Source organism: Centruroides sculpturatus, unplaced genomic scaffold, assembly GCF_000671375.1.
Source record: "Centruroides sculpturatus isolate CEXI.00-Female unplaced genomic scaffold, Cexi_2.0 scaffold4, whole genome shotgun sequence".
Lineage (NCBI taxonomy): Eukaryota > Metazoa > Arthropoda > Arachnida > Scorpiones > Buthidae > Centruroides > Centruroides sculpturatus.
The window spans coordinates 2065493-2091173 of NW_019384444.1; the positions used below are offsets into that span (position 1 = coordinate 2065493).

Consider the following 25681-nt stretch of genomic DNA (forward strand, 5'->3'; position numbering starts at 1 on the left):
ACGTAATTTTTTTGTCTTATTTTTTTGAAAAAATTGATAAAAATTTGTCGAATTAGAATTACTTTTATATGCGGTAAGATTTGGAGAGATTCTCTCCTGCATAAATCCAGTAGAATCCCATTATTCATTTCCATAAAGTAAGATGCAGGAAATAAATTATTTAAATTTTCATCAGTTTTTATCTAAACTGATCCTGAACATTTGTTATTCTATATTTATTAGTTTAAAAAAAAAAGGAGAAAGAATAAATTGCGAAAAATTGAAAAAGAAAATTTCAGTTTATACATTTTAATTTCCGATTTTAATTATTTTGTGAGAGTGTTTACTCTGTTCGCTTTCTTTAAGCTGTTTATGTATAGCTGAAAGCTCGAAATATGCTAAATTATATTAAAATTCTAAGTTTTATTTTATCGATTTTGCATTGATTATCTTTCTCAGAAGGATGAAATGCCTCGTTACTAATTTAAAGACTTTTACACATGTTAATGAATTCTACAGTACTAAACAATTTTAATTTATTCTATAACTAATTTAAAACGATTAATAAAATAATTATAAATTTTTAGTTTTGACTTCAAAAATGTCTTTAAAAACTTTCTATTATTGTTATTTCTTAAATGTCCGTTTAAAATCAAAAACTTGGAAATGTTTAGGACTTAAAATTACATTAAAATAATACAAAATCGATATCTGTGATACTAAATCTAATTGACTTAGAATACAATATAAATTATCCGAATTTAATATTTTTATCATTAAATCTTTCATTCTTAATCCGAAATTAATTATGATGCGTAAAAAATATTGTGCACGATTGTAGTGAAATTACATGAATTAAATTGCATAAACTTATCATTTATGATGTATATTCTGTTATTGAGAGGTTGATTCTAATTATTTTCAGAAGCAAACACAAATTATTTATATTTGTTTTATTCACGACTGTAAAGAAGAGGGGCTGGAAATATTTTTCTGGGCTCTCCTAGTGGTTCCTACTCCTGTAAATTAATGTTATTTTTACTAATAAAAATAACATTAATTTACAGGAAATCTTTAACGTTTCAATTTATTAATAAAGAAACAATCGCCACATATTTCATTTTTTCAAAAAAAAGGGGCAGAAGGGATCTGATCTTCCCTTATCCCATACCAAGCTATCGATGGCCCTGCTTCTAACTCAGGAAACAAAGCATTATTTTGCTTGCTACAAATTTTAAAATTGATATAAACATTTTCTATGTAATTTTCTTTAATTTTCAATAAATTGTCTCGAAGATAGAATATGATATATTGATTTACTGTACTGCAAACCGGAGTAAATCAATAATCCATATAACTAAGAATAAATGTTATTCCAAATCAAGTTTTAATTTTTTTAAGTAAGGGATTAATAATAAATTCTCTTTTAAAGAATTAATGATAAGATCTGTATCTACTAAGTAAACTTTTAATTAAAAAGTTATTAAAAGTCATAAGTGACAACAACAAATTAAATAATAATAATAATAATATTTTGCATAGTAAATTAAGTATTTTAGAGACTGTTAAAGCTTTACCGAAATTTCATTTCATTTCAAAGATTTTAATGAAAAGTATAGAAAATGAAGGCGCTGAAGATTATAAAAAGAATATTTTTTTAATGTTTACAGTTCATAGAAAATTGTTGAAGGAATATCTTTGGCATTACAGAAACTGTTCTTGAATACGAAGTAATTATCCTCGATGTTTATCTTTAATAACATTATCATTAAATATGATTCTATTAACTAAAAATGTTATTATCGATTCTTGATTCGTGCATTTTATTAAAATATAGGCCTATATCATGTGTTGTTATATTTTCGTTTTCATTTTCAAGAATACCGCATAACATTCTGCTGTAAAATTGCCAAAATAGATGTGAAAATCTCTAATATATTACATATCAACAGAAGCTAACTGAATAATAATTTTTTTATATAGAAAATATAGAAAATTGTGAAACATTAAAATTTTATTTTAGAAAATATTTTGGTTATTTTAATTTTGAAAGACTTCAAAATAAAAAATGTTTTTCCTCAATCGAATGCAGAAATTAAATTCTTGCTTACATAATTTTTTTTTGCATGTGATGATGAATTTTCATCGATCCATGCTCCTTTCTCGCTTAAGTTTTTGATTCCTTCAGGCTTTAAAATTTCTTTTGGAACAATTGCGAATTATTTGTTGTCGATAATTCGCTATTGTAGTTATTGATTCTACGTAATTTTTTTGTCTTATTTTTTTGAAAAAATTGATAAAAATTTGTCGAATTAGAATTACTTTTATATGCGGTAAGATTTGGAGAGATTCTCTCCTGCATAAATCCAGTAGAATCCCATTATTCATTTCCATAAAGTAAGATGCAGGAAATAAATTATTTAAATTTTCATCAGTTTTTATCTAAACTGATCCTGAACATTTGTTATTCTATATTTATTAGTTTAAAAAAAAAAGGAGAAAGAATAAATTGCGAAAAATTGAAAAAGAAAATTTCAGTTTATACATTTTAATTTCCGATTTTAATTATTTTGTGAGAGTGTTTACTCTGTTCGCTTTCTTTAAGCTGTTTATGTATAGCTGAAAGCTCGAAATATGCTAAATTATATTAAAATTCTAAGTTTTATTTTATCGATTTTGCATTGATTATCTTTCTCAGAAGGATGAAATACCTCGTTACTAATTTAAAGACTTTTACACATGTTAATGAATTCTACAGTACTAAATAATTTTAATTTATTCTATAACTAATTTAAAACGATTAATAAAATAATTATAAATTTTTAGTTTTGACTTCAAAAATGTCTTTAAAAACTTTCTATTATTGTTATTTCTTAAATGTCCGTTTAAAATCAAAAACTTGGAAATGTTTAGGACTTAAAATTACATTAAAATAATACAAAATCGATATCTGTGATACTAAATCTAATTGACTTAGAATACAATATAAATTATCCGAATTTAATATTTTTATCATTAAANATTATATAATGTATATAATAATATAACTTAATATGTATTTATTATATATAATAAAATAATAATAATTAAAATTTAAAATTCTTTTCTTATGTACAAAAAAGTGTTACGATATTAAAATACAGTATAATGTTGTTAATCCGGCATACAATGTTTGTCCTTTAATCATGTTTTTGAAAGTACGTACAGTAAATTTATAACATTAAACTTAATAAAGAATTAAGCTTACAATTATTGTATAACAAAAACGACACAATTGCAAAAAATAATCAGTACCGTAGGGCGTAAGGTGATACCATTCATCGCCTTTAGGCAGGCTTTAAGCCTGTACACTCACAATAATCTGACACTATCGTAAGGAGTTGCCAGATTAGCAAGAGTCTGCCGTAATGCATTTTTTAAAGGATATCATATGTAGTGCTATTTATAAACTGTTTAATTTTAATTTCCAACCGAATAAAAATCATCGAATTTCTCATCGTACACTGAATTTTTTACTCTTTTTACTGTCGTGACCTTCTGTACGAGTGATGTGAAAGCTAAGTAAGCTAACGATACTGCTACCATGTGAAATTCAGTTGATTTCTTTTAAAGAATCGGTTGATTTAGTGTTCTGTGTAAATGTTTCAGTATATCTGATAATTATTTAATAATATTAAGGTTCATGATTTATTTATGATTAATCTATTGCATGTTTATCATCATCATGAATGATAAATATCTTTCTGTTTATAAGGATAAACGATATAGAATATGAATTTCCGAAGTACCTCTAATATTTATGAATTTCTTCATTAAATTAAATCTCCATCAATGAATATGGTAGTCATTAATAAAGCGAAAATCTTTTTAAAAAATAATAATGAAACACGTCACACTCGCCAACGTTAAAGCAAAAAATTCGCGAATTATATTTTTATATAATGTCTTTTCTTTATCTGAGTAATGTTATGAAAAAAAAAAATGGAATTCAATAGTCACAAAGTAAATAAAAAATATTCATTCCTAATTTAAGTGGTGGAAAATGTCAAATCTATCATTAAATAATGTAGTTTTATGTTTAGATTTCTTAAAGTGGAGTAAATAAAACCTGAAATACATAATGTAATTGATATAACGCTTTTTAAGTTTTCAGGTAACATTATAAAATTTTGAGTAAGTTTCTTTGAAAATAAATATCAAAGTAATTTAATGTATATGCTTTATTTTTTCTGTAATATTTTACCTTGTTATTGAGATAAGTTGTATAATTTAAAAACAAAAAAACATTAAAATTAATAATACGATACTGTTATATAAATTCGCGAAATAAATTAAAAAAAAATAACGTTTAGGGAATAAGAAACCAAATATATATATATAATTGTAATGAATAAAAAAATCGAATAATTTTTTATTAGTTTAGTCGTGAAAACTTAATTTTAAGAAAGTAAAAGTGGAGGAAAAAAAGAAGAAAAACGTCATCAACCAATAAAAGCAACAACGATAATTAAAAATAAAAAGTAGAGGAATATTAAAAAAATCCTTGAAATGGAAAGAAATGATGCTAATTTTAATTTAATGCATAAACAGGAAAAAAGAGGAGGAAAGTTTATGAAAAAAGCAATGAACTGTAAATCATCGGATTTTTCTATAACTTAACTTCCAAATAAAAGAAATAAAAAGTGTTGTGACAGGTCAAGAAATTAAAAATAGAAAGAGGAAAATATATATAAAAGCTTAGAAAAAAAATAATAATGGAAGAAAAACATTTTCTAGAATGATAAAAAGTTTGAGCAAGTAATCTTTCAACGACAACAAAAAGGAATTGACAACATGCACCGGTTCCGTTGCTTCTACAAGAAGACACGGAAATTCTCAACCTATCGAAAATTGACTGGAAGACGGATTGAATAATCACCATTACTATGATCACTCTTGTTTGGTCTAACTTATTTATTCGATAGAAACACCGGAATGATGTCCGAACCGGAATAACTTATTATAGATCTGGCCTCTTCCATACCTACTCACTTGTATACCTATGTATCTCCCAAATCACTTGCTTCCAGACATTCTTTTCGAATGTACCCTACTTATTATCTAAACTAGAAACAGTTTAACTTATTACACGTTAATTTTCTTAATAAAGTATTTTAAATATTTAGTAAATTTTCAGTAAAATAATAATGTTAGCTATAAAATAATAATCATCATCATACAGAATATAGAAAAATAAAATCATTACTGAACTTTCAAATTCAGATTTTGCGCATAAAATCTGAAGCATTTTGATAGAAAGCTTTAATAAATTTAATAGAGTTTGTTATTATTTTCTAAATTCTGTTATTTTGACTCTATTGACGTCATTAATTATTAAACTACACGTTTACATTGATTTGTAGACGGAAGGAAACCACATTAATATAATATAGATATTAATATTAATATATAATACAGGTTCTACAAGACATTTAGGGCATTATACTGTATCTCGTATAAAAAGCACTTATAACGATGTTTTAAATGGACCCACTAATCTAAAAACACGTTTATAAAAGGAAAAGCAAATTTCTTTGAAAAATTGTATTTGTGCCTATAGAACCGATCTGAAATAATAAATGGATCCAACGATTGTTTGAGATGTTTGTTTTGTATAACAAAATTTCGATTTTAAATATTCCCAAAGCAGCCATACGTCTATACAGATGATTTTAATAGGTTTTTATAAGTTCAAGTGCCACGAAATCATCAAAGAAAACAATTTTTTTTCTCTATAAAACAACTTTATGGGTACTTTATACATTAATTTACGTCTAATTTCGTTAGAGAAAAATCAGTTATATAAATTTAGGAAAATTCTCTTAATAAATATTTTCTTACATTTAAGAGAAATCCTAGGAATATTTGATTACGATTTATTTTTGACTGTTCAATTTAAATTATGTTTATTCGAATAGAAACGAAAATAATAATATTGCCAAAGTATCGGTATGAAATTCAAACAGAATATTAAGCCGAGAGGCATTCATATCGATCTAGATTTCAGTTTTATTTTATAGTTAATAACCGTAAACTTCAGGCGGTTAACAGAGAAACGGGACATTAATACGGAATGTCTGTTATTGTTTGAGCATCTCCACATATTTTAAAGCATATAATAAATGATATTACTTGACTACTGTTAATTTATGATTATTTATCAATTTAAATTTTGTCTTTTACCATCATTAGCGAATGACGAATTAAAGTTTAAAATTAATGTCATTAAGTGCTATATTTAGCAGATTCCATTTCATTTAAATAATTTATAAATTACTGTATATATTCCTTTAATAATTTTTCAAGTAGATTTTTAAATATTAATGGAATGAGTAGCTTTTAACTTGATAATTTACTTAATCTTTTTACCAATATATTCTGAAATAGTAGAAACGTATTTACATAATAATAATGATGAACACCGATTCCACTTCGCGAAATATCAGCAAATTAAATTGTACAGAATATGAAATATTAAAAATTTATAAATTATATAAAATAATATATTTATTTTAACATTTGGTATTAATAAAATGTCTTAGATATAACGAGCAATTACTTTTTGTGACATCGTCACAATGCCAGGCTGCAATTTTTAATCATATTTATTTATTTAATTTAAAATATATGCTCTCCGCCTCAAATTAGTAGTGGCTTGCCCCTGTATATCATACTTTTCCTTTAACAAAAGAGTCGTGCCGGTCATCTATCTAATACATTTCGGGAGAAAATGTTTAAATTGAAATAAAGTGACATCCGGTTGGCATCGGAAGTTCTTATATAGTTAATCGGGGCCTTCTGTTCTCCTATTCTTTCATATCTGGTCTCGTCTTTTATCTAACTCCGTTATCGATATTAAGGAAGGACGGACAGCCAGACGTACTACAGGGGAATTTGTATCCAATTTTTTTTTTCAAATTGCAACCTAATGGCTATTGTTTTGTAGTCTATAAACTGTACTAGAAAATTTTGTTTATTGTATTATTGTACATCATCGTAGTATAGAATTTTAAGTTGTTATGAATATTTATTTATTCGATTTTTATTGGTATTTTTACTTACTAACATATATTATTTTCAATTTTTTTTATTAAATAGATTCTAGAAAAATAAAGCAAAAATCAACAAAATGTTGTTACATAAAACTTGTTTATCAAAATCTTTTTGTTTTTGATTTTATTTTAAAAAATTCATTTATTGAAATATAAATCAAAGATAACTTTTAAAATTTAGTTGTGATTCTCCTTAGTTTCCATTAGTAAATTTTTGTTAGCAATTTGTTTGAATTATAAGCTGATGTTTATGATTTGTGAATATCAGCTCATAAACATTAACTCGTAATGCAAAGAAAACATCGACTCATGAAATATTACAGAATGTCAGAATTACAGTACATCATTTTATCTGTAATTTACTTTCCTTTCGTACTAATGTTGCATTTATATTGCATAGAACTCATTTGTAAAAAGAAACAGAAACATGGACTATCTTATAGAATTTTTTAATCCCAGAGTTTTTAATGGTAAATTTCACAACTGATTGAATTATAAAAGAATATAGATTTTAGAATATATTTAATAACTCGTCACTATAAATTTCGATACAAATATTGTTTAAATATCTACAGAAAAGACGAATTTGAAAATCAATTTTATTTATTCATTAATGTATCTTTCACTTTAATTATAAATTAAGTACAATTTCAGCATGTGTAATATTCACATAAAAATCTGTGCATTACCTTTGATACTGGAAGCTTCAACAAAATAATACCGTATATTTTTCAGTGCAGGAAAATAAAATTTTGCCCAGAATTTAAAATAATGAGTCATATAATACTACTGTTACTCCATTTTTTAAATTTATGCTCCTGCTACAGAAGCATTACAAGAGAGGCAATAGAGAAGGAATATCTCGTATGATTCAACACTAAGCTGAGAAATCTCGGGTTGTCGCCTAAAGCTTCAGATGTTAGAAGACGTTCTAAAAGTTCTTTCGAGATGTAAGTGAACTTAATCGATCTTTCTGAACATCATGCATCACCAATGTCAGATAAATACTGAAAAAAACATTTGTTTATAATTCGTACACATTCAACAAAAAATTTATTTTTAAAGTAAACATTTTTGCTGTTGCTAAGCGCTAAATACAATTTCTTTTTTATTTTATGAATATATAATTACTACAGGAAACGTGAAGATCTTTCTAAACTTATCCTGTTTTAGATTTTTAACTTCTTTGCATTTTAGAGTTTTAAAAATTAAAAAGTTTTACGTGTATACAATACTATTTTTCACTATTTACTAAAGCGTTAACTAATGTTTATGAAGTTATTTTAAAAAAAGAACCATGTTTAAATTAAAATTAACATAAATAAATTTTTATTCTTAAGTAAAAATTCTGTTTTGTTTTTAAATTTTGCTGATGTATTTTTAAATTTGTTCACACGACAAGAAGGACGATTTTTCTATCGTGATCTTGTAGTTGCCAATCCTTTGTTATATCATCAAAAAGGAAACAAAACTACTTTCTCATAATAATAAATGAGGGTTTCTACACTGTAGTTTCATTTTATAAGTAATATTTTTTAAAAACTTTGAGTCGTTTAAATGGAGATTTTCACATTGCAATAAACATGAAAATTAATATGCGTATGACACAAAGACGAACTACAAAGAATTTATATTCATATCGAAATTTCAAAATAACAAAATTAAAATATCTAACATTTTTATCCCTTTCGAAATTCTCTGCAATATTGTCATGCATTCCCTTCAATTTAATTTAAGTTGAATTCTGTCTTATATTCTTATAGCCTGATTTATCCTACATGCCTATAATTTTATTCTTATTAAAAACAGTAGAATTCTTTCTTTATGATGAATTTTATATTCCTCTTATATATGTATTTTATACGTATATTATACGTATTGTTATAGCTATATAAAATACGTGTAATAATATGAAACATAAATCATTCGATCCCTATCAAGATGGCAACTTCCGAGACTATAATTATAAGTAGGAAAGTAAACATTTTGTAAATTCTTTTAAAAGTTTTTTGTAATAAAAAAAGTTGAAGCAATATAATCTTTTATGCTTTAAGATATTTTCGTTTTGATTTTTAAACATTTACTCGGATATTAAATGTATAAATTGTAAAAATCGACTTATTTATCATACAAATAAATAACGCCGTAAAGAATTGTTTAATCGTAAGTTTGTGTACTGAATAGAAATATTTTTGAAGATATCTGGACACTTCAGTCAAGCTTGAAGCGTGTCGAATGTTTACTTTCAGTTGTGTTAAATGGTTTCCTCTTCCCATCTACTATATGTTTCTAATGGACGAAGAACGTAGGAGTCGATGTACTTAGATCCATTCGGATCTAGAAAATAAGCTTTCAGCAGGATTTGTCGTCCATCCTTTCGCCGAAATGCTCGTCTTTTCTAATAGAAACATTCGTGCAATAGAAGGAATTAGAATAAAAGAATGGCTAAACCGAATGCATTTTACCTCTTGGTAGATTGATAGTTCATTTGAATATCTGTTTGTAACCATAGAAACCGGACTATTTGATATAAAAACTAGTTTGGATAAATTGTAACTAATTTCCTCCCGTTTAATCCTTATTTAGTTCCTACTTTTGTAGGAAATTGGAATTTCTGGGTTTAGTTTAAACCCCGAATAAAAGTAGGATTTGTTTAACGCACGTTGCTTCGATATATTTAGCGCTTTAGCTTGTCTCCAATTAAAAGTTTGTGTAAACATTTTGCTGTTGACTCCAGAGACATTGATATGATGTACACAAAATAAGATAGTGCACAAATAATAATAAATATGGAAGAAAACAAAATAAAACCGCTATTGCTTATCATTCTCTATTTTAAATATTTATGGGATATTCAAATATATAAAAAAAGATTTCTGCTGTTGAATGTTAACCAAACTGATTTAATATTAAAAAATTCATTAGATATCGCAACATGATAAAATAGTATAAGTAATAACTTTAAACTGCAAGTTTATTAAAATGAATTAAAACTATGTACCGGTGGAATTTTTACCGATTTAAACAGTTAATTTATATTCAAAAATAATTTTCATTCTTGTGTTTTTTTTATATATTATGTTGAATCAGCATGTTGCATATTGGTTTAACACATATAGATGAAGTATGGTGTGTAATATGGGTCTACAGGAAGCTCTTGACAAAAAATCGATGGCTTGCTCTTTTTTATTTGATGCCCGTGCCATTTCTTTTCTGCTTCAATGACTCTCTTATACACTAGTAATGGATGTATAGTTTGTGAAGATATTCCTTTCTGTAATATTGACCGACATTTTTACACGTTCCTGTATGCCAAATAAGATTTCGTTCTTCCCCCAAAAATAATATATCATAGGAAGATAAAAAGATTTCATTGATTTTTTTTAACAGGAGCATGTCCGGAAAAGTTATAACGGTGCTAAATTTATTAAATAGATTTTGATAGTAGGCACCGTCGACGTAGGTGTTTATAGCGCTTGGAAGCTTGTAAACGAGGGAGAATTTTTTTTCCGTAATAGTAAGGAATGAAATTTTTCATAAATGAATATTTCTATAGTTTATCTAAGAATAGATCTTAAGAACTTTTCATTTAGGTCACCCAAACCATTTAATATATCAGTTTGAAGTTGAAATAGCGTAGTTGAATAACATAAGCGACTAGCATTAATTGTCATGTCAGCTTGATTGATAGTCAAGAATCACTTATTTTAAATTAAAAAAAAAATAAGTAAAATAAACATATTCAAATTATAAACAGTGTTTAGATCATATTTTAAAATTTCTTTGTGAAAAGTTATTTTATAATTTAAATTTTTAAATAAGTTTTACGCTTAATATATTAAGCATTTCGTTATTCTTTTGATATGAATTATGTTACGTTTATTCAATTTTCTATGTTTTTGCTTCGCATAATAAGTTAAATATATTTAAATTAACAAAAAAATGTATAAATTACGATGGAATAAAACAGAAAGAAAATCGATTTTAATAATGAGGTTGTGTACCGACTCAAATATTGATCAAAATTCCAGTAATGTCGGTTTTAAGTAACTTATTGTATATTTAAAAATTCCATTTTATTATTAAATAAAGTTTAAAAATTATTATATGACACGTCAGTTGATTGTTGCGTATATTATAAGATACATTTTAATAACATTAATGCATTAGAAACACATCATTAAACTGTATTAAATTACACGTATCCTATTTGTATTTTCTTTAATGTATAATTAAAATGAAAAACCGTTTAGGAGATTTATAATTTAATTAAGAACTTCACGTGTTTATATTCAATATACTGTAGTTTTCTTTTGCTCGATAATTTGTTACTTTCTCAATATACAAAGCGTTAATTTCACCATTCATGGTCGTCTGTCACAAACGCCTTCGTCGAAATTAAATAGTTTAAGTGTATGATGACAAACAGGATCGTTTTTTCTTTCACTTTAATAAAATATATTAACAAAGCAAAACATCCTAAATCTTGTAACGATCCATAAATTCGAGAGGTGAGTAGATGTTGATGGATTACTATATGAATATATTAAATTTCGTTTAACTAATTTCAGTTCAACATCAATCATTCTATTTGAATGGTAGCTTTTCTTACAATTTACTGATTTAATGTCAAATGCTATAAATTCCAACGTATAACTTCCCATTTAAACACGAATCGACATTAATTTAATGAATTAAGTTTCCACAGATCGAGTTATCGTTGTATAACTTTAACGAGTACTTGCCAACGTCAGATTGGTAAAGATTTAATACAATTAATACTTATTATTCAAATCAATTATTTTTTCTTGTATTATTTTTCATTATCGATGAAATTCGATATGAATGAGGCTGGCGAGTTGCTATTTCAATACAGATTTCACAATATTTTTCGAAGTATACTCAATAGAATAGAAAGAAAATATTTACAGCTATATATATGCAAATTTCCATTATCAAAGCCAAAAAATCAACTTTCTAAAGGGTTCCTATTTTTTGAAAATACGTTATTTGAATTTCAATGAGAGCATATTAAACACTTTTAAAAAGAAGTTATATTTACATTTATAACTAAAAGTTAATGTTATAGTGCATTCATTAATATTTGCACAGTTTTTGTTATATATTTTCAGTATATTAATGTTTCTTATATTGTTAAATTTGTTATAGTTTGCTAGTTATTTTGCCAATAAAATTGCAGAAGACATATGGAATTCTCCATTCCTTTTTGCTCTATTTAGTGATAATATTTACGTAGGGGAGACCGGGGCAAGATCGGCATGTTAAGCTTTACTTAAATTTTGTGTAATAAATACTGCTGTAAAGTGAAAAAAAAGCTTTGCATATTGTCTATTGGAATGTTACCTTACTATAGAACTGGTTAAAATCAGTTTGGAAATAAAAATAATTAAAATAATTACAACTTTACAAGAAGAGAGAAATTGCCGAAGTTGCCCCGGGTATAGGGGCAAGATCGGCAACTTCTCTCTTTTTGTAAAGTTGTAATTATTTTAATTATTTTTATTAAAGTTGCCCATGGTATAGGGGCAACAGTAATGGGGCAAGATAGGCAGGTATATAAATTTATGTTATTAACAATGTATAAGTTGGAATTCACTATTAAAACAAAGAAATACAAATCCAACACCTATTTAATATTATTACAACGTAATGCAAGTTCAAAGACATATATACATGAATAACAAATGCAAACATGTTTTCATTTATCATCTGTTTGATTTTTATCCTTTGCTTCTAATGTGGCTTTATGTTGCCGATCTTGCCCCGCTAGTCATGATTTCGAAACATTAAGTACAACCCTGAGAACAGAATGCCAAGCCATGATCTGGCCACGTGAATAAGTTGAAGTTACATCCTTCTAACAGGAAAAGTAACTTTCGTTATCATGGAATTATAACAAAACCTGCCAATTCAATATAAATGGAAGCAAAATATTATATGGAATTGAACGAAAATGAAAATTTGCTTGATAATTCAACTACGCTTGTTGGAGAAAAATAAAAACACTACACTCAACAAGCCACCAATAAAACTCAACTGCCTAACCTATAACCAAAGTCTCCTTTTAATTTGTTTTTTAAAAAAAGCGCTTGACAAACTTGCCCCGTATGCCAAAGTTGCCCCAGTCTCCCCTATATGATGTGTAATACTTATCTTACTTATTCCCATTTATGCTAGCCTGTACGGATTTATTTTTCTTTAAGATGCTAATATTTTGCATCTTAAAGAAAATCCTCGCTTCTGTTATCTTCGTTTATTCTTGACGCATTACTCAAATTCGACACTTAGTCTATTCAATAACCACATTTTTAACACTTAAATATAAATAAAAAGAACTGTGTTATAACAGTAATTAAATGAGATTAAATTCTGATAATTACTAGAACTTTTTAAAAACTTTTCTTGCGTTTTGATTAGTTGGAAGTCATTAGGAGATAATTCGTTTAATCAGTTTTTCTCCCTTCTTTTTGGACTGTTAATAGTTAATTTGACATCATTTTCAACTAATTGGAAGAGAGAAAAGCGCAATCTAATATCGCAGTTATAAAAAAATAATACATGAAAATATACAGATTAAGCATCACAGATGTTTTCAACGACATACAAGCCTATATATTGGTTTTGAATTTACCAAAAGGAATTTTTTTTTTATTTTAAAAATTCGAAGTGTATTAAAAAGTATAAAGTAATGTGAAGAACTTTGTTTTAACGTTAAATTCAGCATATAAATTGAGTAAAACTATAGCGAAAACGACAAAATATGACAATTACGGCGTGTGAAATTTCTTCCTATTTGATGAATAACGCCTTAGAAAATGGTTAGCAACCTAAAAAACGATATCCGTCATTAAGCTATTTAAATATCTTGTTTCCGTAAGGAATGAAAATTGGTATTTTTAACGGAGACGTATGTTATTGATAGTAAATCGATGGCATTTTGTTGCTAATCTTGAAAACGTTCGAATAGCCAAAAAGTCTTTGGTGCTGCAATTTTCTATTTTAATTGGATATTTTCCAAAATTTATTGTAATGAAATATTTAAAATTTCCTTTGAAAATTTACAGAGCATGAATTTTTCTTTAAGAAAGATAAAATAGATCAGCATTTATTTATCTAATTTGCAGAGAGCGATTATTCTAGGAAAGAGGATAATCCTTCACTCGATAATGAAGCGTGCTTGTTTTGGGAGATGGAATCGATCAATAAAATTGGCAGGAGTGCAAATTTATTGAAAACAAATATTGTAATGTTTGCAGAATGGATTGGCAGAAATGCGCAAATGCTGTTATTAAATTCCGACTTGTCTCTGTTCTGACGAAATGTTTAAAGGTTCAACATCTTTCGAAAATCAATCTAAGAAAAGATTCTTATTATTTTTAAGTCACGCAATCATTTTCCAATAAAAATCGATACATTGTAATTTATTAAATAATAAATCATTTATTTATTGGCAAACTTTCCAAGTCTTACTTTATTTTATTTTTTATTTAAAAAGTTAGGCAATTTCGGGTTAAAATTATTTCTTCTTAAACGAATATTCCACTTGATAAATAATAAATTAAATGAAGAATAATTCTTATCGATAGAATGAAAATGAACGAAATTTTGCTTCAACAATTCCAAATCTCTTTTACGTATCATTTGCCTTCGACTGGTATCATAATGAGATTAGATTTACTATAGAAGGGCTCTACATCTAATGCTCTGTTAGATAATTCAGTATTTCTGATTTAATAAACTTTGCATAGTATATTCAAATCATTAACTTATACTACTATTTAACAAGGTATAGAAGATACAGCGAGTGCTTTAACTCGCTTCATTACACATTACAATCCATTCTACTTAGTTCATCCAAATTTTCTATTTTCGAATTAATTATAAATCAATTTAAATTTATAAAATTAAATCATTCTCTTAACTATTTTCTATTTTAATGCTTTCTAAAAATCTAAATCCATTCAAGTAATTATTAGATCTCGCTGATCTCTTTCTATTAAAAAGTTGTATATAGAAATTCGTATTTATGAAGAGAGCAATCTTAATTTTAGACAGTAAAAATAATTTTGTTTTGAAAATTAAGAAGCTTTTTGAAGTATTTTATTTATAATGTTCTTTGCAATATGGACACATAATCCTTTTCTTAATTCAATAAGATAAAATTTAGAGGGCCGTCTTTGCCATATTGGTTAGATTAGAGAAGATCGGTTAGTTGTGTGTAATTTCAAAACAACTGGCTATCTCTGTGTCCTCGTTCTGTCCGACTTTGGTGACAGATGACGGTAAACGAGACCATCTTCTCAGAACATCCTCTTTCTAGGCACGTCCCGCTGTTTCTCTTAAGATGTTCGACTTCCTTCCATTTTCTCTATTTTAGATCTAGGTATTTCCTTCCATTGTTACAGTTCTGATTAGTGGCTTCTTGTTACCCGAGAGGGAACCATTTTCACTTTCAATTCTTTGGAATTTCAGAATGAAACCCAAGTTTTGAATTTGTCCTTCTGTATATCAGTTTTCAACGAAGCTCTCTATATATTTTAGTACAGCGTGGGAGGAAACTTGACACGTGACTAATCTGAAACATTCATGCAAGTTTCATTGGAACTACACATATCCAACCAGATATTGAAAATTCGAATAAATATTTTGAGATTAAATTCGCTAGCCATATATCACCCACATCCTATAACAGTCAAACTGTATCTCATAAATAAGAAAACAATGCATACAACTTATTTTCTATTCTTAAGGGTTCTATATATCTTCCTCTTTAGCAACAATGCAATCTTTTTTTATATATTTTTAAAAAAGAAGATTTTTCAATGTTGGATTTATATCAGCTGCACAATATTAATCCTAAACTACAACAATAGAATGGAATTCAATTTTTATAGAAAAGCTTGAAATATTCTATTCGTATAAATTTACTTCGATTCGAAATATTCAAAATAGCATTTCCCTTTGCGATTGTTCAATAAAGGTCGATATTCGTGATTTATTTGTTTTCTTTTTTTATTTAAAAAATAGTTACTGGGTTATTTTAACAGTCTCTAAACTACAGTTGAATAAAAAATGAAATTTTTATGATATCTTTTCTAACTTAACTTTTAACAGTGATCATTATATTAACTAGATTTTTTCGGCTCTTTTCTACAATTTTATTCAATAATTTTTCATCTTTATTTTATTTCTTTTTATTGAATATGGCTCTACGTTTCTCTGTAAACCATTAGTACATGAACAAAAGTTTAATTTAAAAAATATCTATTTAAAATTTATTATCAGAATAGCTCAGGATTCAATCGTAACAACTTTTAGAAAGTTTAAACAAGAAAATACTTTCAGAAATATTCGCTACTTGTTACACTATAACTCAGACATATTTTCAGAGTTGTATAATATAACAAGAAGTAAAAGTCCAGTTTAAAAAATAAGATGATAAGATATACTTCTTTCTTGTTTCTTAATAAATCGATACAACTATTAAATCGCAAATTCATATATATATGTCACTTCTTTTTAAGCTTGCAAGGATATAAATTAACTTAATTATAAAAGTAAGGAATTGAACGGTATAATTTCAAAACATTTCTCTTTTAATAAACCTATGTTAACTTTACGCTATTAATCTTTTGAGTTGATTCCTTCATAGCCTGGAGAAAGCACTTAACGCAACTATATATCATCTGGCATTTTTCTGTCCATCATGATACAAATCACTATTACTTACGTGACAAATCCTGATCTTACCATATAATCCCGTCAGATACCAATCTGCCTGTCATATGTAGTCCTACAGTTTTTCCTATATATCAAAAGTAAATGCGATAGCGATAATATTTTGAGTTATGAGTTAAAATCTTGCATTTGAACATTTGGTAATATTGAATATTAATCATAATCTTTTATATTACAATGAAAATAATCTGACGATATTTTAAAGGATTTCTATACTTTATTTTCGAAATGATGAAATTCAAAAGATTCGAATTGAAAAATCGCTTTTCTCTTTTATTAATTAGTATAATTAAATATAATTGCAATAAATATGATTTTAGTATTGAATAATTTCTTTTTAACAGAGAATCATGAATACCTTGCTGATAAGTTTCCAAGAATTTCTAGCAGTCCTAAGTTTGGGTACTGCTACTTATTCTTAGAACAGATGGAATCCGTCATCCCAGCAGATAAAGGACAAGCTCTCAGTCATTTAAGCGCAAGACAACGTCCGTCGTTTTTCAAACGGTCTTTCTTTCTACCTAGTTATAAGAAAAATTTAGAAAGCGCTTCCAGGTGCCTTGATGTCATTGAGAACGGAATTCCTCAAATTACGTCATTGGAAACCACCATGTGTGCCGAAATCGTACACGTGGAACAAATGGTGGAAGAAAGAAGAGTTAGAAATCGCTCGTCTAGGTGGCGAGGTTACCTATGGAGGGTTCAGGTAAGATGATCACGCTCTTCTTTGTTCCTTTCTTTTCCTTCGAGACACTGAATAAGATAGAAAATGCCCAGTTTCGGATTGCCCACTAGGCACGTGAGGCACATAATTCTATAGCTATGATTAGATGTTATTAGTTTATGATGTCCTAAAATCATATAGAGGAATCCTAATCTTCTGTGTCTAGGGTCAAGGAAGGTCTTCCACTAATCTACCACTAAAAATGCTCATTGTAGCAAAATAAACTATGATATAAATTAAACATCAATTAACATTCTGAAATAGGATAGAAAATTTTTCGTGAAGATTTTAGAATAAAAAATTCACATAATTCTAAATTTCTAACAATGATAGACATTAATAATATATTCGAAATGTAAGATATAATTATATAATGCAAGTTATAGAATTAATAAATTGTACAGTAATTATGTTACGGTATGACGGAATATGTTAATTATATGTAACTTGTGTTTATTAATATATAATATGTTATTATGTGTACTGTGTATTTACACCAACGTACTCATATAGTAAAATATTATTGTATATATTGTTTATCACAATGGTTTTCTCGTAAAAACTAATAATACTTTGCAGCAAAATTCATATTAAAATAAATAGATTTCAGAGTTTTAGATTATAAAATGAAGATTTTACTGAAAAGTTCTTTCAGTAAAATCTTCATTTTATAATCTAAAACTCTGAAATCTTCCTTCGTAAAATTTTATAATTTTATTCCAGAGATTTCTGATTTTAATTACAGTGATAATTTTTATATTGGACATCTGATAATTGCCAAAAATTAAAGTCTAATACGAAAGAAATTTAACATTTTAATTCACTAAAGATTTTTCACATCTGAAAACTAATGTAATTAAAAATACTAGGAGTAGTAGGCGGGCACATATATTTGATTTACTGAAATAATTTATTCATTTAACCACTTTTAATATTTTCTGTTAGTAGCAATTTACATAAAATATCAGTAAAAACAAGAAGAGGATTAAATTTGAAATTCTTATCTATCGATTTTTAAGTTTATTAGTTAAGTTTTCTAAAATAATTTCTAGATAAAATATATTAAGTTAATTATATTAGTTTTTTTTTAACTGGTATTAGTAGATTATATCATAAATGTTCTCATAGATTAGAGTAAAATTAAAAAAAATTCTTTTTTATTGATACACGAATATTCATAATATATAGTTGGTAATATAGTTCACTTTACCTAGCAGCAAGCAATTGGACGATGGCGATCGGAACGTAGAAGAGGCAGAGACATTATTAGAACGGATTCATTTTTGGAAAGATTTGCGACGACGCCTATGACAGAAGTTGTGGACATCCACGAAGAAGTGCACTGGTGGAATAGGTAAACAGAAAATATCATTTATTAAGTCTCTGTAAATACAATTTACGTTTTTCTTTTGTAGATTTTCTTCTCCATTTATTGTGGATCCGTCCGAAAGTTTCCATTATCAATGGTTGTCTATCATTAGCGTGGCCGTTTTGTATAACGTCATCATGATCATTGGGAGAAGTGTCTTCTGGGAATTACAAAACATTAGTCCGGTTACTTGGTACTGTCTCGATTATCTATGTGATTCTATTTATATATTTGATATGGGCCTACATGCCAGGACAGGTAAGAAGTTTTTTCCTCTTTTTTCCTTTCCACTAGTCATATTTATAAATTTATATTCGATAAAATTAACGTTTAATTATTGATAATTAAAATTTTCTTAATAATAAATTTTTAATTAAATCGAATGTATGATGTATTGCGTGTCTTAAATTTAATTTAATTAAATACCGGTATATGTAGTTGTTTATTTAATAATATTTAATTAAATATTAAAAGTTTTTGTTGTTTTAAATTTATTTCTAATGTGCTAAATTGCACATTTTGAAAAGAGGAAAAAATGTATAGACTAAATCCCGATTATAACGCCATCTGCTGTTGATTAAGAACAACAAAATAATAAGAATTTAATTTGATGTAAAAATAGATATGTTTTATAAAGTGTTTTGAAAAATAATTTTGTAAATATTTTTCTTTAGGTTACCTAGAACATGGTCTTCTGGTGAAGGATACTCGAAAACTATCGGCAAAATATTTTAAATCTTATCAATTCAAACTGGATTTACTCAGTTTAGCACCAACGGATCTTCTATATTTGATTTTGGGAACGAGTTGTACAAAAACTGTTCCGTGCACGGTTATAGTTAGATTAAATCGACTTTTGAGATTCTACAGGATGCTCGAATTCTTCGATCGAACTGAAACCAGAACAAACCACCCTTATGCCTTAAGGATAGCCAAACTCATATTTTACATATTAGTGATTATCCATTGGGACGCTTGCTTGTACTTTGCTGTTAGTTACGCCATAGGATTTGGCAGTGACGGTTGGGTTTATAAGAACATCAGCGAACCGAAATTCGCTTCCTTCACCCATCAATACATCTATTGTTTTTATTGGTCTACATTAACTTTAACAACAATTGGAGAAGTTCCGATTCCAGAAAAAGATGTGGAATACGTTTTTGTAGTCATCGACTTTCTTATCGGAGTTCTTATTTTCGCCACCATCGTTGGAAACGTTGGTAGCATGATAACAAACATGAATGCGGTTAGATCGGATTTCCAGAGAAGAATGGATAACGTTAAACAATACATGGAATTTCGTAAAGTGGGGAAAGAATTGGAAAATAGGGTTATCAAGTGGTTCGATTATCTGTGGATAAACAGGCAATCCTTAGATGAAGATTCTGTAACTTCGGTTCTTCCTGATAAGTTAAAAGCGGAGATCGCAATTCACGTGCATCTGGATACTTTGAAAAGAGTGCATTTGTTTCACGATTGTGAACCCGGTTTATTGGTTCAACTTGTCCTAAAATTAAAATTACAAGTGTTTAGTCCCGGTGATTATATATGTCGTAAAGGTGACGTGGGTAAAGAAATGTATATAGTAAAACGTGGAAGACTTAATGTTGTGGGGGATGATGGCAAATCTATTTATGCCACTCTTTGCGAAGGTAGTGTATTTGGCGAATTAAGTATTCTGAACATATCCGGGGTGAAAACGGGAAATAGAAGGACAGCAAACGTAAGAAGTGTTGGATTCTCTGATTTGTTCTGTCTTTCTAAAGAGGATTTATGGAATGTATTGGCAGAATACCCAGAGGCGCAAAAAATGCTTATAGAACGGGGAAGACAGATTTTAATAAAGGACGGTCTCTTAGATGAAAATGTGGTTAAAAAGGAAGAGGAAGAACGCAATCAACTCCATATTAGATGTGATAATATACAGGACGCTTTGGAAACTCTTCAGGGAAGATTTGCCCATCTTTTAGCAGAATATACTGCTTCGCAAAAGAAACTAAAAAGGAGAATCACTAGATTAGAAAATGCAATTGGTGCTGATGCTATTGGTGATTATCAAATCAGTGACGACGACGACGACGATGATCAAATTGACCAATTAACAGAATAAAACAATCAATCGATGTTTCTATTTAATTGTTGCTAGTGAAAATGAAGTATTACAGGATACTCAGGGATTTAAATTAAATTCATTTTATTTATTTACTTATTATTATTAGCATCATATTGTATCTATAATAATACCTGTTATTTGATTTTTTCTAAAATTAAACGAAGTATTATTTAAAATATGATTTATTTTTATATATGTTTTGCAAAATTTGAATTACGATTATCAGAATGTTGGATGAGTTTTCTCAACTGATTTATACTAATGCGAATTGTAATGGTACAGCCTATAATTAGCAACAATAAAAAAGAATAGAAACATTTGTTGAAAGTATTAGGAAAAATATAGGTTCAATAAGAATTTAATTAAGTTCTTGCATGAACAGAGGCATACTATATACATACCCAAAATGTTTTTCTAAAATTCCATGCATATTTTTACAAGTAGAAATGTAATTTAAGAAAGTGATCAACATTATGATCGCAAATGTTATACTTATTATATTATTATAAATTATTCTCTTTCTATACTAGATTCAAATACATTAAAAAAGAATTTTAAGATATTTAAGCAGTCCTAAAAATTAAATAATATATTCAACTATTTTTAATTTTATTGGTAGAAATAATAAACAGATTGTATAATTTTGGCTAGTTATTACTTTGTATAAATTTCCCTTGTTCTATAATTTACAGTTTTATTCATAATTATTGTGTTTACAGCCTAATAGATTCATCATAAAAAATGATAACTACTTTTTTATATTTAATCAATATGAAGTAGGGAAAAAATTCTCAAAATTATATAAAATGCTGAAAAATTGTTTTCCGCTCAGAATACAGATGAAAATTAGCCTATTGGCTAGAAATATTTCTTAGCCTATTGGCAAAATTACAAGCATAGAAGTCACTAGCAATGCTCATAGAACAATCTTGATTAAAGTTTTGTTGGATCTTGCAGTATTTATCTCATATCTGAATGAATTTTATATTATATAAAATTAAAATATATTAAAGTTTGTAATAATTTGATTTATTTGTTTTTTTTACGTCTATTTTAATAATTATCATTTTCTCCGAAAATAATACGAGGTCCCATCTGCTTTTTATCTCTTAATATTAATTAACTTAAGGATCATTTTGTGTAATTTCATTTATATTCGGAATGGTAAACATTTTATCAGCATTCTATATATATAGCCTATATATATTTAAAAATATTAAAATATAGAACTTGACATAATATATTTGGCAAATTATTTTATAAACCATATCATATAGTTCATCTTACAAGGATTTTCTGAGTTTTGGAATAAAATAATAATAAATTTCAATTTAACTATCTCTCTCTCTATTTCTCACTCTTTCTCTTTCACTGGAATGTGATTTATTAACATGAAATTTGAAGAAATTGGAATTAAATGCTAACTTAAAAAAACCTCTTTCTGCTAATGATATAATTTGAAATTATGAAATTATGTCCAGAGTTATCAATTTATTTTGCTCTTTTTACATAATGATAAAAATAAAATGGAAAAGAAAAACTTGATACCTATCAGCCTTGTAACTGTATTTAAAAATAATAAATTTGCTAATAAATTCACGTATTAGGTACTTTCATTCAGTACTGTACTTGATATCTTATCTCGAACAAAGTTATTAGTATAGTACTATATAAACGATTACATATTTGAATATATTATAATTAAAAATTCCGGAAATTTTATGTTTTGAATATATATTTTACATAATAGAAACAATTTTGTAATAATAATAAAATGAAAAAGCTAATAAAAATTTTGATCTTTTGTGTTTTTAATAATATAAAACTACAAAAATTTTATTTTATATATAATTTTATACGTAAATATACGAAGCCACACATTCACTGTTATGAAATTACATGGCCATTTTTTTAAAATTAATTTTAAATAAAAGTAAATATTATATATAAATTAATTTTTTAATAAAACAAATTGTATAAATATGATTAATAAATATATTAACCGAAATTATAAGCAAAGACTGGAAACTAAAATTGCCTTTAATTTTTTCCCTTTACATAAATATAATTAGGCGCATTAATTATACTGTAATTATCTGAAATATCGATAATGTTGTTATTGTAAATATCAAATAGTTCACATATAGCAAAATGGTTGTTTCCTTTACTAGGAAACGTATTTATAGATTTCCTTATCTGTCTTAAAATATCGTATTTCATTCTGTTAAAACTGTATGTTTGTAACTCGGATGTAAAATAATTGATTTTATACAGCTGAGCTGTATTTAAATAATTTAACACGATGTATTCTTAGATTAGCACTATTATAATGCTTCCAGTATAATTAAATTTTATAATCAATGAGATCAGAAGAGTATGAAAGTCTTTAACGTTAAATTTTATAACCAGATTATATTAGAGAGTTTGAATTGATGGAATAAGAATTTTACAAACCTATTCCTTTTCATAAAAGTATTGAATTATTTAGAGAGATTTCTGATCATTAGAAATCTCTCTAAATAATTCAAATTATTTAATTATATGCCATGGTTCTTCAAATTTTGAGTTTCAGTTTCTTTTCTTTCATTCATGAGCATTCTCTTTTATTAAGAGATTTTTCACTATTAATCTTTTAAACCGCAAAAAGTACAGTAAATTCAATTGCTGATTCCGCATGAATGGAAACAGGAATGAAATTCTCATAATTTGCTGAAGAGTATGGCAGCTATGAATATTTGAATATTTTCAAATACAGTAGCCTACTATATTTCAAAATACATTGTGTTTTATATTCAGAATTAAATCATAAGTAAAGTCAAATTGTTTTTTATAAATAAGTTCCAGGCGTCTTTTTTTTCTTTTGTTTTTCACCTAATGTTTTAAAATAATATATTTCACTGTTTTATTGGAATACAATAAAATATACACATTCAGAAGATCCGATACTTGCAAACCTTTCGGTTCATCATCAGAAATGATTTTAGAATGTTAATTTCATGAAAACTTGTTCGAATATTGTCTTGTTAACGTTTCTTCTAACGAGTAAGATTCTCTTGATGAATCAAAACGTTTGAAAGTATTCAGGATTTTGTGAACGTTTAATCTTTTAATCTTTTCCAGTAAATCCGTGAAATTCGAAGATTTACAGTTTATTTTGACTTTACTTAAATTTCGTTGCTCAGAAATTTATACAAAAAGTCGATGTGATAGATTCGATTTCGCATGAAAAATTTACAGTAAATAAAAAATATTAAAAATGTGGATATAAATTTTTATAGTGTTCTGTTCTGAGCCGAGCACTCGATTAAGCCAAATAATAACTAAATTAATGACTAAAATAAATAAAGCAGAAAGCTAAAATTAGTTATTAGACTATTTTAGTTAAACTTAAGGAAAACTTAACTCGAGCCGAAACCTATTACGAAATAGTGTAACCGAAGTACCGATGTATGAATCTCATAAAAATACGACAGGAAGTCGAAAAGTTTTTGCCAACTGCGTTTTTCTCAAAATCTGAGTGTTATTTTAAAATATACATTCATAAGTCTTGTTCAGATCCTATTTTTCTATGTAGTTTCCGAGCCAAACATTTCATCCGTCGTGGCACAAGTTTTTGGATAACTCATAGAATGTGTCTGGTTGCTTATACAGCCACGGTCGAACTGCTGTCTTCACATCTTTGTCATTTTCAAAGTTATGACCTCCTGAAGATCAAAATGATGATAAACACAAAATTCCAGATTCAATCTGTAATGTAGATGACGAAAAACGATCTGATATGGGCATTGTAGATTCTCCTCGTTCCATTTCTGAATTTCTCATGCCATCAATTCATACATTGCAATATATTGCAAGGCACCCATTTCTCGATAAATTTTGTGTGTATTTTTGCCAGATTCCCACAATAATCGAATCATACTTCTGTGTTCCTTCAGTGTAAAAATTGACAGAACAGCCGCCGTTTTCAAATGCCAGTATTTCCACTGCATCTTACCAAACAGTGTTGGAAATTCCCTGGACCAGGGGTGTCCAACTTTTTTGTTCCTCTCGGCCACATTGGAAGAAGTCATGGAGTTTTGGGCCACGAGTATATATAATATATTTGTGGCTCAATCCTTAAATATACTTGTATACTTAATGTTTATATTATGTTAATCTTTAAATATACTTGTATACTTGTATGTTAATCTTTAAATATACTTGTATATTTAAAGATTAACATGTCTAGATTATAGTAATAAGTATTAAAACTTTATCACGAAAAAAGATATTTTAAAAAATTACTTCTACAAACCCTTTCAATTTTTACTTAGAAAGAAATAAATTCATTTGTTATAAAGGAGACAAACAAAAATTTATTTGAAAAACACAAATATTTGTTTTATTTGATTCTCTAATTAATAAAAAACGACGAAACACCATTTTAAAGTGCATTTTTATTCGACTAATATATTTATAAATACAGTCGACCCCCCTATAAGATCATAGATACGTTCCATTTTTTAGGAATCCGATTTCTTACGAGTCGTTCCAATCACAGCTCGACACGTGTAAAGTTTACGGACTACGGCTGATTGAAAGGTTTTCTTCCATAAAATTAATCGATTCTAGACTAATCCGACTCAACATTTCCAAAATACGTATAT

At 27.0% G+C, this 25681-nt stretch overlaps 1 protein-coding gene across 1 annotated transcript in view; it reads left to right on the forward strand.

Annotated features, from left to right (window-relative positions):
- LOC111620318 (cyclic nucleotide-gated cation channel alpha-3-like) overlaps positions 1 to 22743 on the forward strand; it is a 40828-nt gene extending 18085 nt beyond the window's left edge. Inside the window, exons 2-5 of the mRNA XM_023362237.1 lie at positions 17174 to 17535; positions 18771 to 18907; positions 18969 to 19180; positions 19597 to 22743. Of these exons, the coding sequence (XP_023218005.1) occupies positions 17257 to 17535; positions 18771 to 18907; positions 18969 to 19180; positions 19597 to 21032 (2064 nt within the window). The 5' untranslated portion in view covers positions 17174 to 17256 and the 3' untranslated portion in view covers positions 21033 to 22743. The remainder of the gene's footprint in view (positions 1 to 17173; positions 17536 to 18770; positions 18908 to 18968; positions 19181 to 19596) is intronic.
- Positions 22744 to 25681: the final 2938 nt, after the last annotated feature.